Below are 14,996 nucleotides of genomic sequence, written 5' to 3'. Positions count from 1 at the left end.
TTCTTAGTTTTCTAAATTCTAGTAGTAAACCTCCATTGGTTAACCACAACTTTATTACCCTTATTCCAAAGGATAAATCCTTTGAGTCAATGAAAGGGATTAGCCTCTGTATATTTCACTTATGAGCTTATGTCTAAGGTGTTGGTGAGTAGGCTTAAATCTGTTCTTCCTTTCCTTTATTCATGAGACAAAGTGCTTAGTGCTTTTGTTCTGGGTAGACTTATCACAAATATAGCCTTGATTGCTTTCAAAGTTTTTCATTCGATGAAACATTATGTAAAGGGAAGCATATATTTTTTTCCCTTTTAAACCAGACATGAGTAAGGCCTATAATAGAGTAAAATTGGCATATTTAGGGAGTGTTATGCATAAAATGGGTTTTACTGCGTGTTTTATTTAGCTTATTATGTCTTGTCTTTGTTATAGTAGGTACACAAATTTAAGAAATACACACAATCGTACAATCATGTGGTATAAGAAAAGAGAATAAGAGTAACACATGATTTATGTGATTTGACCGCAAGGTCTATGTAAAGAGTTTCAGAATAATTGTGAAATTTGTATGTTTGTATTAATTGTATGTGTTTCTATATATATATATATATATATATATATATATATATATATATATATATATATATATATAAATTTGATACTAATGATTAGTGTGGAAAGAATATACAAAAGATAAAATTACAAAATTACAGTCCTTAATTGTAGAGATGAGTAATGGCCTTCCTTGATTCTTGACCTGATTGATTATTTTTCCTTATTATGGCCCTGTAAGTTAGGCGGGAAGTCTTGAACGCCTAAATTTGTTCAATGTGAGTGAAATCGCTTGGTGGAAACAATCTTTGTCAATGTGTCTGCCAGTTGATCATTTGAGGAAACATGATAAACAATGAGATTCTTGTTGCGCACTTGATCTCTAACGAAGTGATAATCAATAGCAACATGTTTCATGTGACTATGGAACATAGGATTTTGTGAAAGGAAAGTCACGTTTAGATTGTCACATAGAATGGTTGGTGGTGTAGTGATGCTAATTTGTAGCCCCTATAACAGATGTGTAATTCAATTTACTTCAGTTGCTACATTTGTAATGGCACATATTCAGCTTCAACTGATGACCTTGCTATCGTACGCTATTTCTTAAAACACCAGCTAATTGGAGTGTCACCCAAAAAGATAATGTAAGAACTTGTGGATGTATGATCATCAAGGTTTCCAGACCAATCTGAATCTGCATAAGCAATAAGTGTAAGAGATGAGTCACGCTGAAGAATAAGATCAAAAGTGAGACTATTTTTGAGATATCTCAGAATTCCCTTGGCTGACTACTAGTGAAGTGTAGTTGGCTTGTGCATGAACTAGGAGAGCTTGTTGACAGCAAAGGAAATGTCTGGGTGAGTTAGAGATAGATACTAAAGTGCCCCAAGAAGATGACGGTACTATGTGCCATTAGTAGAAGGGGTACCATCATCAAGATGAAGTACAGCTGAAATGGATAAAGGACTTATGGCACCTTTGGCATCCATCATCCCAAATTCTTGCAATAAGTTTGTAATGTATTTCTTTTGTGAAAGAATTAGGCCCTAGTCCATAGAACGCACTTCAACACTGAGGAAATAAGTGAGAGGGCTGAGATCTTTCATAGAGAACTTAGTGGCCAAAGCTGTATACACATTGTGAATGTGAGAGGTTGAGGATCCTGTCAAGATAATGTCATCAACATGTACTAGAAGATGGACAACAAAGTTGCTTCCTCAGAGAATAAAAAGAGAGGAGTCCAAGTGAGAATTTGTGAAGCCAGTTGAGAGTAGAAAATCACAGAGAGTTGTGTACCATGCTCTTAATGCCTAACATAGACCATAGATAACTTTCCTTAATTTACAAATATAATGTGGAAATTGAGGATTCGCAAACCCTTGCAACTGTTCCATATACAACTCATCTGTAAGATCGCTTTACAAGAAAGCATTGTTGATGTCAAGTTGAAATAGGGGCCAAGAATTTTGAGTGACAAGAGCAAGGATGAGACAAATTGTAATGGGCTTCAGGACAGGACTAATGTTGTAGTGAAATCAATGTTAGGGTATTGGTGAAATCATTTAGCAACCAACTGTGCTTTGAATCGGGCAATGGAACCATCTAAGTGTTGTTTCACCCTGTACACCCATTTATAGCCAACTATGTTGTGTGATGGATTTGGTGGGATAAGAGTCCAGGTTTGATTATGAAGTAAGGTATCAAATTCTTCTTGCATGTCTTGGCACCATTACGGACTTTTGGCAGCCTATGAGTGTCTGTAAGGCACAATATCAAGAGTAGGAGACATAACAAGAGTAGTATGGTCTGTGGGATGTTTAGGTTTAAAGATATTATGTTATGAGTGAGTGACAATGCAAGATGGCAAAGGGGTATGGATACTTACCTCGAGCGAAGGAGGAAAAAAGGTTGATGCATCTAGGGCCAAAGAAAGCTCAGGAGATAGAGGAGTCGATTATCCGAAAAGACCAGAGGATAGAGATGGTGAGGTGGAGGCAGTAAGCTAGGGAGTAGGAAGAAGAATAGGGCATCAAAAGAAATGGGTGAACTTGATTGTGGGATGGCATCATGGCTGTCAATTCAAGCAACATTGGGATTAAGCTAAAAATCATATGCAATAGTAGTAAGGTGAGGGAGGTGAGTGTGTGTAGTGGTATAAGGGAATGTATCTTCAACAAAGACAACATGGCGAGAAAGATAAACTTTGGAGGTTGTAGGATCATAACATTTATAACAGTGATCAATGATAGAGTACCTAAGAAATACACATGGAGTAGATTTGGAAGATAGTTTATGAGGAGAATAAAAGCTGAGGTGTGGGAAAGGGTGGGTGTCGACAACCAATTTATCAAATACACTTTTGTTTAACAAGCATGAGTCCAAAATTTGAGAGGAACATTTACTTGGTATAGGAGGGTAAGAGATGTTTCCATGATATACTGGTGTCGGCGTTGTTCAGCAATACTTACACATTGCAGAGTGTAAGGTGGGGCATACAAGTGTTGAATGCCTTAATGGACAAGTGTGTGATGCAATGCATTATATTCACCACAACCATTAGAGTTGACAAAAAGAATAGTGGTAGCAAAATATCTCTCAACTAGATGTTTGAAATTAGTAAACACTGTAGGTACCTCAGACTTAAGTTTGAGAGGGAAGAGCCATGTATATTTGGTATAATGATCTACAAAAATAATGTAGTACCAATATCTTTCATTAGAGGTGATGAGGGAAGTTCCCCAAACATCAGTATATAACAATTCCAATGGGTGAGAGCTATTTAAAGTACTAATAGAGAAGGGCAATTTATGGCTTTTATTACATAAATAAGAATTGCATAAGTTCATATGAAAAGAGGAAACAGACAATTCTAATTTTTTGACAATTTGATTTAAAGTTCTTAAATGTGGATGGCCTAAATGACAATGCCAAAGAAATAAAGTTGTATTTTTATTAGCAGTGGAAAGATAAGGAGAGGCAAGATCGCACCATTCGTACAATCCTGAGCCATTCCGACTGTGAGCAAGAGATGCCCCTGTGCTCTGATCTTTCCCAACAAAGTAAAATGAAAAGAATTCAATTGAAGTGTTATTGTCTGAGCAAAATTTTGAAATAGAAACAAGATTTCTTTGGGGCACATAAAACATTATTCAAATGAAATTTGCAATGAGGAGAAAAAGACAAGTTTTGCTAGTGTAAGTGATACTGATACCATTACCATCACCAATTATAACATCATTAATGCATGCGTATTCAAAGAAGGATAGAAAATTCTAGGTATCCTATGTAACATTGTGAGATGCTCCTGTGTCCATGATACAAGCATTGGCTGGTGAGATTTATCTAAAAGAGAAAAGTGCTTGAGCTTCCATGGCATTGTGAGAATGAGATCTACATACTTTGGCTACATGACTCAATTTATCATAGAGTTGGTATTGCACACATTATTGAGATACGCCAGAGGAAAAATGCCAACTAGAGTTTGAATGAAAGCCGTGTCAATACTGCCGAGAGTGATTCTTATCTGATGTGTATTCCTATAGCCATTGACATTAGCAACAAAGGATCCTGTAAGAAAAAGTTCATGCTTAGTGAGTTGAGCTGTGATTGTGATACTATCCCTTTTGCTACATCACGATTAAAAAAGATCTCAAGGGCACTGAGCTCTTCTCATACTTCCTTAAATTCTGGGCCTAAACCACTAAGAATTTTGATGATAAGTTCTGCTTCATCAAGAGGAGATCCTGTAAGAAAAAGTTCATTTGCGTTGAAGTGTATCTCTCCAAGATATTGTGCTATAGTTTTGGTTCCCTTAACCACACGATTTAGGCTTTCATGAAGTCCATATATATGAACTTGCAATTTATTAGCATATGTGGTGGTGAGTTATTGCTACGCTTGTTGAGAAGTAATTACAAAAGCAACCAATGAGGCTATAGTTGGATCAATAGAGGCCATGATTACATTGCGAATTACATTATCCTATCACTGCCATTACTCATCTCTACAATCAAGGACTGTACAACTCAACTCAACTCAACTCAACTAAGCCTTTATCCCAAAAATTTGGAGTCGGCTATATAGATTATCTTTCTCCATTCTAAACGATTTTGGGTTAAATCCTTGGAAATGTGTAATGCTTCTAGGTTATGTTGTACTACTTTCATCCAAGTCAGTTTAGGTCTACCCCTTCTTTTCTTTCTATCCTCTAACCTAATGTGCTTTACTTGTCTAACAGGAGCCTCCATATGTCTATGCTTCACATGATCAAATTACCTCAATCTCCCTTCTCTCAACTTATCCTCAATTGGCACCACTCCTACCTTTTCTCTAATACTCTCATTACAGACTTTAACTAATCTAGTATGGCCACTCATTCACCTTAACATTCGCATCTCTGCAACTCTCATCTTAAACAAATACGACTCCTTCAGTACCCAACACATACAATTAATACAAATATATAGAATTCACAATCATTCTAAAACTATTTATGGTATTAGAGTTGTATGCTTTAACGAGAAATTTGCACCATACTTGTCATGGCAGATTCCAATACCTCAGATTCCTCTACTAACTCTCAGCCTGTGGTGAATCCATTCATGCAGATCTCATCCCAGGTTGCATCTCTCATCACACTTAGCCCAGCATCTCAACTTCCCATCAAATTAACAGGAGGCGTAAATTTCTTGACCTGATTGATTATGTTCCTTATTACTATATCTACGGGTAAGATAAAAAAAAAAAAAGTTCCACTATGATGAAAAGAGCAAGATACAATTACTCAAAACTCTCAAATCCTAACCCTAGTATGTTTCCTGAATATCTCATAACTTTGTCATAAAGGGCAGAATATTATAATATTTGGGCTCGAGTCTCTCGATCCGTGCCCTTCGTTTTGACTATAGACCTCACTTTTTATTCTAATCGAGTCACAACCTTTAAGTCAGGTCATAATTGGGTCCATGAAGACACATAAAAAAAATTCAAGTCATACAAAAATAATAGTCTTTTTATATTCTTTTTTTTTCCCATAAATAAGCAACCTAAAGATTTTTTAAAATTGGGTTTAAAACTTTGATAAAGGGATCTCTCCTCTCACCCTATTTATTTTTATTATGTGCAGTTTTTTTTTTTAAATTAGCATTGATTAGGAGGGCTATGCAAAGACAGGAAATTCATATGGTGAAGGCGTGTCAGGTTATAGTCTAATGATTTCTCATCTTTTCTTTGCAAATGACAATGTTCTTTTGCTTGGGCTACTCAATTAAAATGCCAAAAGATTAAGCTACTTTTATTACAACATGAATAGGCATCCAACTTGAAAATTAATTTTAATAAGATAGAGATTTCTTTTAGCAAGAATGTTTCTTTCCAAGTATGATCTTTAGTTAAGATTTTATCTTGGATTAACTACTCTCACTGGTAAATCTAAGAAGACTATTTTCTCTTTATGAAGGATAGGGAGTGAAAAAAAATAATCATAAGTAGGAAAAAGGGTTTTGATTATCTGTTGCACAGGTTATTCCAACCTTTATTATGAGTTGCTACTAATTACTTTTTGTCAAAGGTTTAAAGGTTGATTGGCACTTTTTGATGGGGTAACATGGACAATGATTGGAAGATGTAGTGTTTATCATGGGACAATCTTTGTTTTTTTAAATTTGAAGGTGGCTTAATTTGATCAATCCTCCATTTATATAGATTCAATTTGGCTCGCTTAGCCAAATAGGGTTGGTGTTTGTTAATGACACCATGTTCTTTATGCGTTAGGATGTTGAAAGCTAAATATTACCCACATTGCTCATTTCTACAAACATAATTAAGGCATTAACTTGAGTTTTATTTGGCATAGTATTTTGCAAGGAAGGGACGTGCTCACTAAAGGGCTCTATTATATTGGAGGATAGGCAATAGTAGATCAATTTAGGTGTGGGAAGATAATTGCCTACCTGATTTTTCTTATTGTGCACTATAAAAGTGTATAAACTACAAAAATAAAGTGAATACACAAAACACTAATATTTACATGGCTCATCCTTCCCCATAAGGTTACGTCCACGGGCATGCCATCTTCTACTATAAACAAATATAATCATCAAATACAAGCTCAAAGCTATACTACTCATTAACTCAATTACACTCAAGAGAATCTTACTACATAACTGCTCATGGTAAATACATTGGTTAGTCCTCTCATCTCCTCTAGACATAAAATAATATATTTACTACTTTAACTACTACACCATAAAACTGTATTTAATTGCATGGATAATAACTCTCTCATCAATGGATGGGATTGCATTGGGTAAGAGTCCATCATCAATTGGCAAAACTAAATCCTCAACAATTGACAAAATTATTATTCTATGGGCTGAAAGCCACTCTCCATGATCAAACCCCCTTACTACTTGAGCTGAAAGCTCAATACCCTTTTCACCATACTCCTATTTATAATGTTAATCCTCTCAATCTTGATCTAATTGAAAATCTTATTCAATTTAGGAAAAACACTAAAATAGGAGTTATAAGCTGTATAGGAAATATTCCTCTATGCTATTGAGAAATATTTCTCCCACTTAAATTAGGAAAAAGGTCTTCCAAATCAATTAGGATTTGGGGTCATATATCTAACATATCTCATTTGTGCCCCTTGCTCTATAGGTTCTACCATAAGATGCTTGTGTATGTGATCTAATTGATATGGATACGAGGTCTCGAAAGGTTGTTTTTGGTACACAATGTCATTTTAAAGTTGCCCATTAGTGCTAATTGCCTATGGATGCATAGGTATGAGGACTGGTATATATTTTGTTCAATTTATTTATTATATTGAACAAGCTCTACTTATTGCATCCTTAACATTGTTGTCTTCCACCTCTTTAAATATTAACTGGAAAAAGGTGAGGTCAACATAGGTGCATCGTAATGTTAATTTCTTATGGAGGTTTATTTTGGATAGTTTACATACATATTATGCTTCATCATGCTAAGGAATTTGCATTCCAACTAGTTATCCACATTGTGGTTTTGGGAAGGAATCACTTGTTCATGTCTTCAAAGAGTTCCAATTGGTGCGTTGAATTTAGTTACTATCATTGTTAGGCATGAGAGACAATTTTAAGGTTACTATTCCTCTTGAATGGTTCTAAATGCTCTTAAATACAATTAGTATAGAGGAATTGGAGCATGTTGTCTTACTAGTGTGGGTTATATGGAAGATAAGAATTGCATAGTGTTTGGTCAACTTTCAAAGGAAGCCTCAAAAATTGATTCTTCTAGTGCCACAACACCATGCATGACTACATCTTATGCACATTGAGAGATCACTACATTGTGCATCTAATATGCCACCTTGATTGCTCCTATTGCTCCTAATATGCTTTTCTATCAACTATTAGCTGCACAACAGGTTAGGAGTGGTTATTTGTAACCATATGGGATAAGTTATGGTCTCAGTGAGTAGGCATGTTAATGGTTTATTCGTTGTTGATATCGCTGGGGTCTAATAGTCCTTTTTAGTTTCTTAATGGCATGGGAATGTGATTTCTCTTTTATATACTAGTGAAGTGAGACTAGTAAATTCTTATTGGTGTTATACATATAGTTCTACTCCAAGCTTAATTCCTTTCTAAAATGTGGTGAAAGATATCCTTCATTAGTAGCAACTAGTGACAAATAGAGGCAAGTGCCACCGGCCCTTAGGATTTTAAATTTTTTTTAGGTTTATTATTAATTTTATAAAAAACTTCAAAAATCTTTATTGCCTTATTGAAAGAACTATATTAACAGTGAAACAAAAACCCTCTTATCAAAAAAAAAAAAAAAATCCAAATCATCATTGCCTCTTAGCCTCAACTCTCCAGTAATTCCATTTTATTGTTTTTCTGTTCCAACAGATCCACAATCATTGACTTCTATTCTTTGAAATTTAAATTATTGGACAAAATATCAAAGGGAAGTCTAACATAGTCTTCTCATCTTTCTTTTATCAATTTAAAATTTTAGTGGCTTTCTTTTTATAATTTTATTACTATTGTTGAAATCTCTCCCTAATTGAATTTCTTCATATACATGTTAGAAAAAAGATTTTCTCATAATATTAGAAGTTAGAATCATGTCATTTATTTTGTTTGTAATTTTAATTGAATTTTTTTATGGTTATTTTGGAAAAATTAAATTTAAGATAAATGAGACTAGCTTTTTAATAAATTAGAGAGAGATCAAGGCTTAAAAGCGAACAAATGACAAATCTTCATTACTATCATATTGAGTTATTTAATTCTGTAATTGACATATAGTTTCAAGAACCAAAAGTCAATTTGATGAAGTGAATATATATTTACTTTTATGTTTGTTATTTTTATAAATTATATATTTTAATTAAAACTTCTAAATTGAATTTTTGTGTTGGTTACTGACGGTAACATTACTCGTTCATCTCCTTATTCTAATCACAGCTCTAATTAAATTACACTTCACCTTGCAATATGAACTCATTCCTTTGAGTCATATTCAGTGATCATGGAGGATGTTTTCTCTTTCTTCTTTTATTCTTGATGATGTACTTTTTTATCATAAATAATACAATTCACCAATTTTTATATAAAAAAATCATTTACAAGAATGAAAAAAATTAAAGAGAGAGAGAGAGATAATAGTGTGAAGACGTGTTAACTTTGTCACACTATTGCTTATGAGTTTCCCAAGAGTAAAGAATTAAAGTTATTCGGGAATCAAGGAGATAGAGCTTTTGCCAAAAGTCAATACAATGCAGAGGAAAAAAAAAGTATAGTTTTTGAATGCTTAAGCATACTATAATATATAATTAATTAGATTAAGCAAAAGATCATTTAGATTTGGTGTCATGGACAGTTTGGAAGGATGATTGCTATCTAGTTGCTTTTTTGGATGCAGCATGTGTTGAGAATCCATCTTCCATCATCTTCATCTCCTTTCCAACTCAACAAACAATTGTATAGGCATCTTCACATTCTTGTCATGATTATTCTATTCAATTATCCTTTCCCTCTCCCTCTCTCATCTTTGAGTTCTATTTGCTTCAGCGCTAAGAACTGACTGAAGTGTGTACACTGGTCAAACTGATGCTAGTATAAGTGTTAAAATCAAATCAATCTCGACTGCTTCACACACACACACACATATATATCAGAGGTCAAACTGATGCTAGTATAAGTGTTAAAATCAAATCAATCTCGACTGCTTCACACACACACATATATATCAGAGATCCACAGATGTAGCCACAAAATTGAAATAGGAGTTGCTTTCAAGAGACAGGGAATTTTTTTTTTAATTGAGGCTGCTTTATTCGTTTCCCCTCTTTGATGAAAAAGAGAATTAATCATGCATATGTGTTGGGAGATTTTTTTCCTTTAGGTCTGTTAATAATACACATTTGTTTTATATATTGTATTTGTATGCAAATACTCAGTTTGCTTTGTTAGAGATTTGGTGAGCGCAAAACACTTACGAAGAAACTTTTTTCGATGAACCTTATAAAATAATATACTTATAGGCTTGACACTATATACAACTCAAAACATTAAGATAATGGATTTATGAGTCTTCTCACTTATATGTCTATCTCTCACTCATTCTATTTTTTTTTAATGTGAGAATTTTACACTTACATATTTTCAACATGCTTTTATTTATTTATATCTATTTGAAACACATATACCATGTATACCTAATTGAGAAGCATGCAAAGTATAGTATCAAGAATTTATAATAAATTAAAGGCTTCTATTTAATATTAATTTTTTATTAGCAATTTTAAATCACTTAAGTTGACTAACTATATTATTATAAGTTAGGAAAAAAAATTATACAATTTTTAGTAACTGAACAAGAATGAATGTTTTATTTAACATATTTTATAAGCTAAACAAGATATAGAAACCGTATCTCCAAAAATTAACAAAACAACAATTGAAAACATTAATTAAAGATTAAAACAGGTATGAGGTAATTGTCTCACCAACTCTTGGAGTATCTTGGTCTCAATCCCAAGAAGGAGGAGGAGGAGAAAAGTGAAAAGGGAAAAGTGTCTAAGCATTTAATCACTTCCAAATTTAAGTTTCTATCAGAAAATCCTACGTATTGAAGAAGCAAGGAATCAAAGTGAAAAATTTTAACAGAAGACTTTAGCAATAACTCTGTACTTGACTATATACATGTGTCTGTTTTGCAAGTATTGTACTTGTTTCAATCAATCCCATACAAAGAATTCAAAGGTGCAATTTCATATATTTCTGACTCTTGTCAAGGCCAGCTGCTTCAGAGCTTCTTCCAAAGATGAAATAGATTTGCAGAAGTATCCAGTTTTGGTTGGCCCCATTTCACCATTTGTACATCTGTGTTAATTATAAATTCTCTTAGCTCACAGTTTCAGGAAAATGCTCATCATATGGCTGAACCATATGTGTAATAAATGGGGTCTGCCAACCCATCTACTTTTCTTTAATTCTTTTAAATCTCTAATTATTTTTCTTAATTAAGTATAAATACAGATTTAATTAGAATTATTTTAGAAATTATATTTTTATAACCTAATAAATTTATAAAATAAATTAATGAGTTGAATTTTGTAAAGGATTTTTATTTTTTTGAGAATGCAATTCTTTCATGAGCTAAAAGACTATAAAGCCCAAGCACATAATATATGCAATGAATGCAATTTCCCTTGCTGTTGTCTCTTTAATCAGAGCTGGGAATTTTTGGTGCCTTCTATGCTTACTTTATTTTCTAATATTTTATTTTGATTCATAAGATAAAATTTTTTAATTATTTAAACTAAAGAAAACCCTTTATTATAATTATGAAGGGTTAGAAATTCCCTTGTACAAATGATTACAGTCCCTATTGAAAGAGACTGGACGTCTCTTACTTCTACGTTTACAAAAGCTGATTTTGAAAAGAGTAATATTTTGGTAGATTTTACTCTGTTATGTCATTTAATTTATAGATTAAATCAATAAAATTATTAAAATATGTGCATATATTTTCAATTATTTTTGTTATTTATACAATTATAAATTATGAATATGTATAATTATGAATATGTATAGTATTTAATTAATTATACACATAATATAATATAATTCAATTCTGTTGTAAAGTATTCTAAAATGATAATTGTAAATATATTCTTAATTGACATTTTTTTTAATAGAAATATTAATCCTTTTTAACCTTCTTGGTAGCCATGTGAGGAGGATGTGAGGTCACGTGCAAGAGAGGGGACTCTGGCCTGCATCTATTCATGCAAATTACAGTGTGATATGAATAATGATTGTTTGTTTTCTTGTGGAGAGGATGTTTTTTTGTTTCTGTCCAAATGCTCTGTGTGTGGGCTCAAAGTTTCAAGCAATTGGGATTGGGTCAGCCGCTCTCTCTCTCTCTCTCTCTCTCTCTCTCTCTCTCTCTCTCAGAGAGACTGTAGAGAAAGAGCTTTATATAGAAGAGACTCTGCGTCTAACCTTTACCTGCATAAGTTGAAGGGTGGGGGGTCAATGAAACAACAAAACCAAGAAAGCCCATGGCCAAATACAAAAGCTAAAAAGCTTAAAGAAAGTTGATTGCAGAAAGCAAGAGCTTTTCTTTCTCCACGTTCTTTCTCTCTCTTTCTCTGTCTTTAAGACTTTCTTTCTCTTTCTCTCTCTACCCATTTCCTTCTATCAGTAAAGCTGAAAACCCCACTACACCAAAAACTTCACCACCTGTACAGGTAAAGATTGATTTTCTTTCACTTCACCAATAACAACATATAATCTCCAAATCCCAACAATTCATCCATGCTAGACAACACCAATCCAAGTGTTCCGTCTCCTTCTTCTGATCCCTTCCCTGCCTTGGGTAATGGGGTCACCAACAAAAAGAAAAGAAAACCTGCAGGAACGCCAGGTACTATAGATAAAAATTAGCCCACTTATTCAATTTAATTATTTCTTGTGTATTTATGTCAATTCTTGGAGTGTCTTGTATTTCTTTCTCTTAATCTTTACTTTTCTTCCTTTTTCTATGGTTAATATAGATCCAGATGCAGAGGTTGTTTCTCTATCGCCCAGGACTTTGCTGGAATCAGATAGATATGTTTGTGAGATCTGTAACCAAGGGTTTCAAAGAGACCAGAACCTACAAATGCATAGGAGAAGACACAAAGTGCCTTGGAAGTTGTTGAAGAGGGAGACACAAGAAGTGAAGAAGAGAGTTTATGTATGCCCAGAGCCAAGCTGCTTGCACCATGACCCTTGTCACGCTTTAGGTGATCTTGTTGGTATAAAGAAGCACTTTAGAAGGAAACACAGCAATCACAAGCAGTGGGTTTGTGAGAAATGCTCTAAAGGTTATGCTGTCCAATCTGACTACAAAGCTCACCTCAAGACTTGTGGCACAAGAGGCCACTCCTGTGACTGTGGCCGTGTCTTTTCCAGGTAAAAAAAAATTAATATCCTTTTGGGTTCTCCATTAATTAATTAGATTCTCAACAAACCCTAAAAATTCCCATGAAAGGCATGCTCGTTTTCAAGGATTTTCATTTATTTTTGTTGTTCTCCTTCTTCTTCTCAGTGATCCCACATAGAAAATTCAAGCTCAAGCTCTTTTTTCATTAAGAAAAAAGGCGGAATTTAGATCGATATTTTAAACCTAACTATCATTTCGAGAGGTGAATGACGACGTCATGCTTGCCCATGTATGTGATCCAGGTTAATCAATGGAGGTTTATGGGCAGTGCACCACTACTGCCAGAAAGAGTTTCCATTGGCTAAATATAAGCAATGCCCAATTACCCATGACATAAAACAAACAGTCATTTGCATACACAGACCCCATCGCATTTTTTATTATTATTTTTTTTAAAAAAATCCATATATGATTTTAATATATAGGAAATCTAGTAATATAATCCATGGTACAGATCCTTGATCAATATTATAATATGTTTGTTTCTTAGCAACCCTACAGGAGGAAACCTTAATCTGCACTTCGACTTGGTTGTAATTGCCAACTTTGGTTATTAGAAGACACAATGAATCCCAAATATACTCACATTAATAATAATAATAATAATAATAATAATAATAATAATAATAATAATAATAATAATAATAATCCTTTTGAATCATTCCATTTTCTTGACCTTTTCAGGGTGGAGAGTTTCATAGAGCATCAAGACGCTTGCACAGTAAGGCGAGGCCAACCTGAGCTACAGGCGTTGCAGCCGGCATGCTCTTCTAGAACTGCTTCAAGCACAAGCCCTTCGAGTGATGCCAATTTTAACATCGCCCCATTACAAGGATTGCCAATACCAAAACCATCTGAACCTGTTTTCTTATACTCATCATCTGATAGATATGATGCTTCTACTTCTAGTCAGCAAGAGCACAATCTTGAACTTCAACTCCTGCCATCATCCACCACTACTCGCTTATCACAAAATCCTGATGAACGCTACCCTACAAATTTGAAGCTTTCAATAGGGTCAAGTGGCCGCAGCGAAAAGAATGAATCAAATCAGCAGGCTAGTTTGGAAGCAAGTAGAGAGAAAAGTGCTGGGGATCCTACTCTGGAAGCTGAAAAAATGAAAGAATTTGCAAATGAGCAGCTGAGGTTAGCTATGGCTGAAAAGGCCTACGCTGAGGGGGCTAGACAACAAGCCAAGAGGCAACTCGAGATGGCTGAACTGGAATTTGCAAATGCAAAGAGGATAAGGCAACAAGCACAAACTGAACTTGAAAAGGCTCAAGTTTTAAGAGAACAAGCTACAAAGAAGATTAGTTCTACAATCATGCAAATCACTTGCCAAGCTTGCAAGCAACAATTCCAATCACCGACGGTGGCTGCACCGGCAGATGAGACATCACTTGCCATGAGTTACATGTCCTCAGCAACAACTGAAGGGGAAGGAGAGTGATATAATAAAATCCCAAACTTGTCATCATCTTGCAGCTGGGTTAAAGCTTAAACATATCGGAAGCCATGTATTTAAGCAGGCCTTTACGCTTTTGATTTGGTTTTGGCTGTCGGTTTAAATTTGCTCTGGCCATATCAATGTTTTAACCATTGTTGTGGTGTTAATTAATCATTTTGGAGTGGTGCAACGGTTCTTGTACTGATTTAAAGAAATATATAGTAGTAGTAGTAGCAGTGACAACAATAATGGCTATATATCTACTGATTTGTTTTTAAAGAAAAACAGTCACCGTGATTGGTTGTTGTAGAAGTACCTGTCGTGCATTATTGACAACAAGATTCCCGGGAAAGAGAACTGAAACCACACTCAATTATATTCATCCTGATCAGAGCATACTCAATTACAGTCAAAACAACTGATTTTGAATTTCTTTTTGCTTTTTTTTTTTTTCGAGAGACAATAGCATCTAATGATATCTTTCTTAGTACATAATAAGCTTGAGTGGTTT

At 34.2% G+C, this 14,996-nt stretch overlaps 1 protein-coding gene across 1 annotated transcript; it reads left to right on the top strand.

Annotated features, from left to right (window-relative positions):
* Positions 1 to 11,923: 11,923 nt before the first annotated feature.
* LOC110636080 (zinc finger protein SHOOT GRAVITROPISM 5) lies at positions 11,924 to 14,734 on the top strand. The gene is made up of 3 exons (XM_021785618.2): positions 11,924 to 12,477; positions 12,608 to 13,007; positions 13,723 to 14,734. The coding sequence occupies exons 1-3, from the start codon at positions 12,369 to 12,371 to the stop codon at positions 14,486 to 14,488; spliced, it is 1,275 nt and encodes a 424-aa protein (XP_021641310.2). The 5' UTR covers positions 11,924 to 12,368; the 3' UTR covers positions 14,489 to 14,734.
* Positions 14,735 to 14,996: the final 262 nt, after the last annotated feature.

The sequence above is a fragment of the Hevea brasiliensis genome, chromosome 18 (genome assembly GCF_030052815.1).
Source record: "Hevea brasiliensis isolate MT/VB/25A 57/8 chromosome 18, ASM3005281v1, whole genome shotgun sequence".
Taxonomy (NCBI): domain Eukaryota; kingdom Viridiplantae; phylum Streptophyta; class Magnoliopsida; order Malpighiales; family Euphorbiaceae; genus Hevea; species Hevea brasiliensis.
This window is presented reverse-complemented; position numbering and strand designations above follow the sequence as displayed.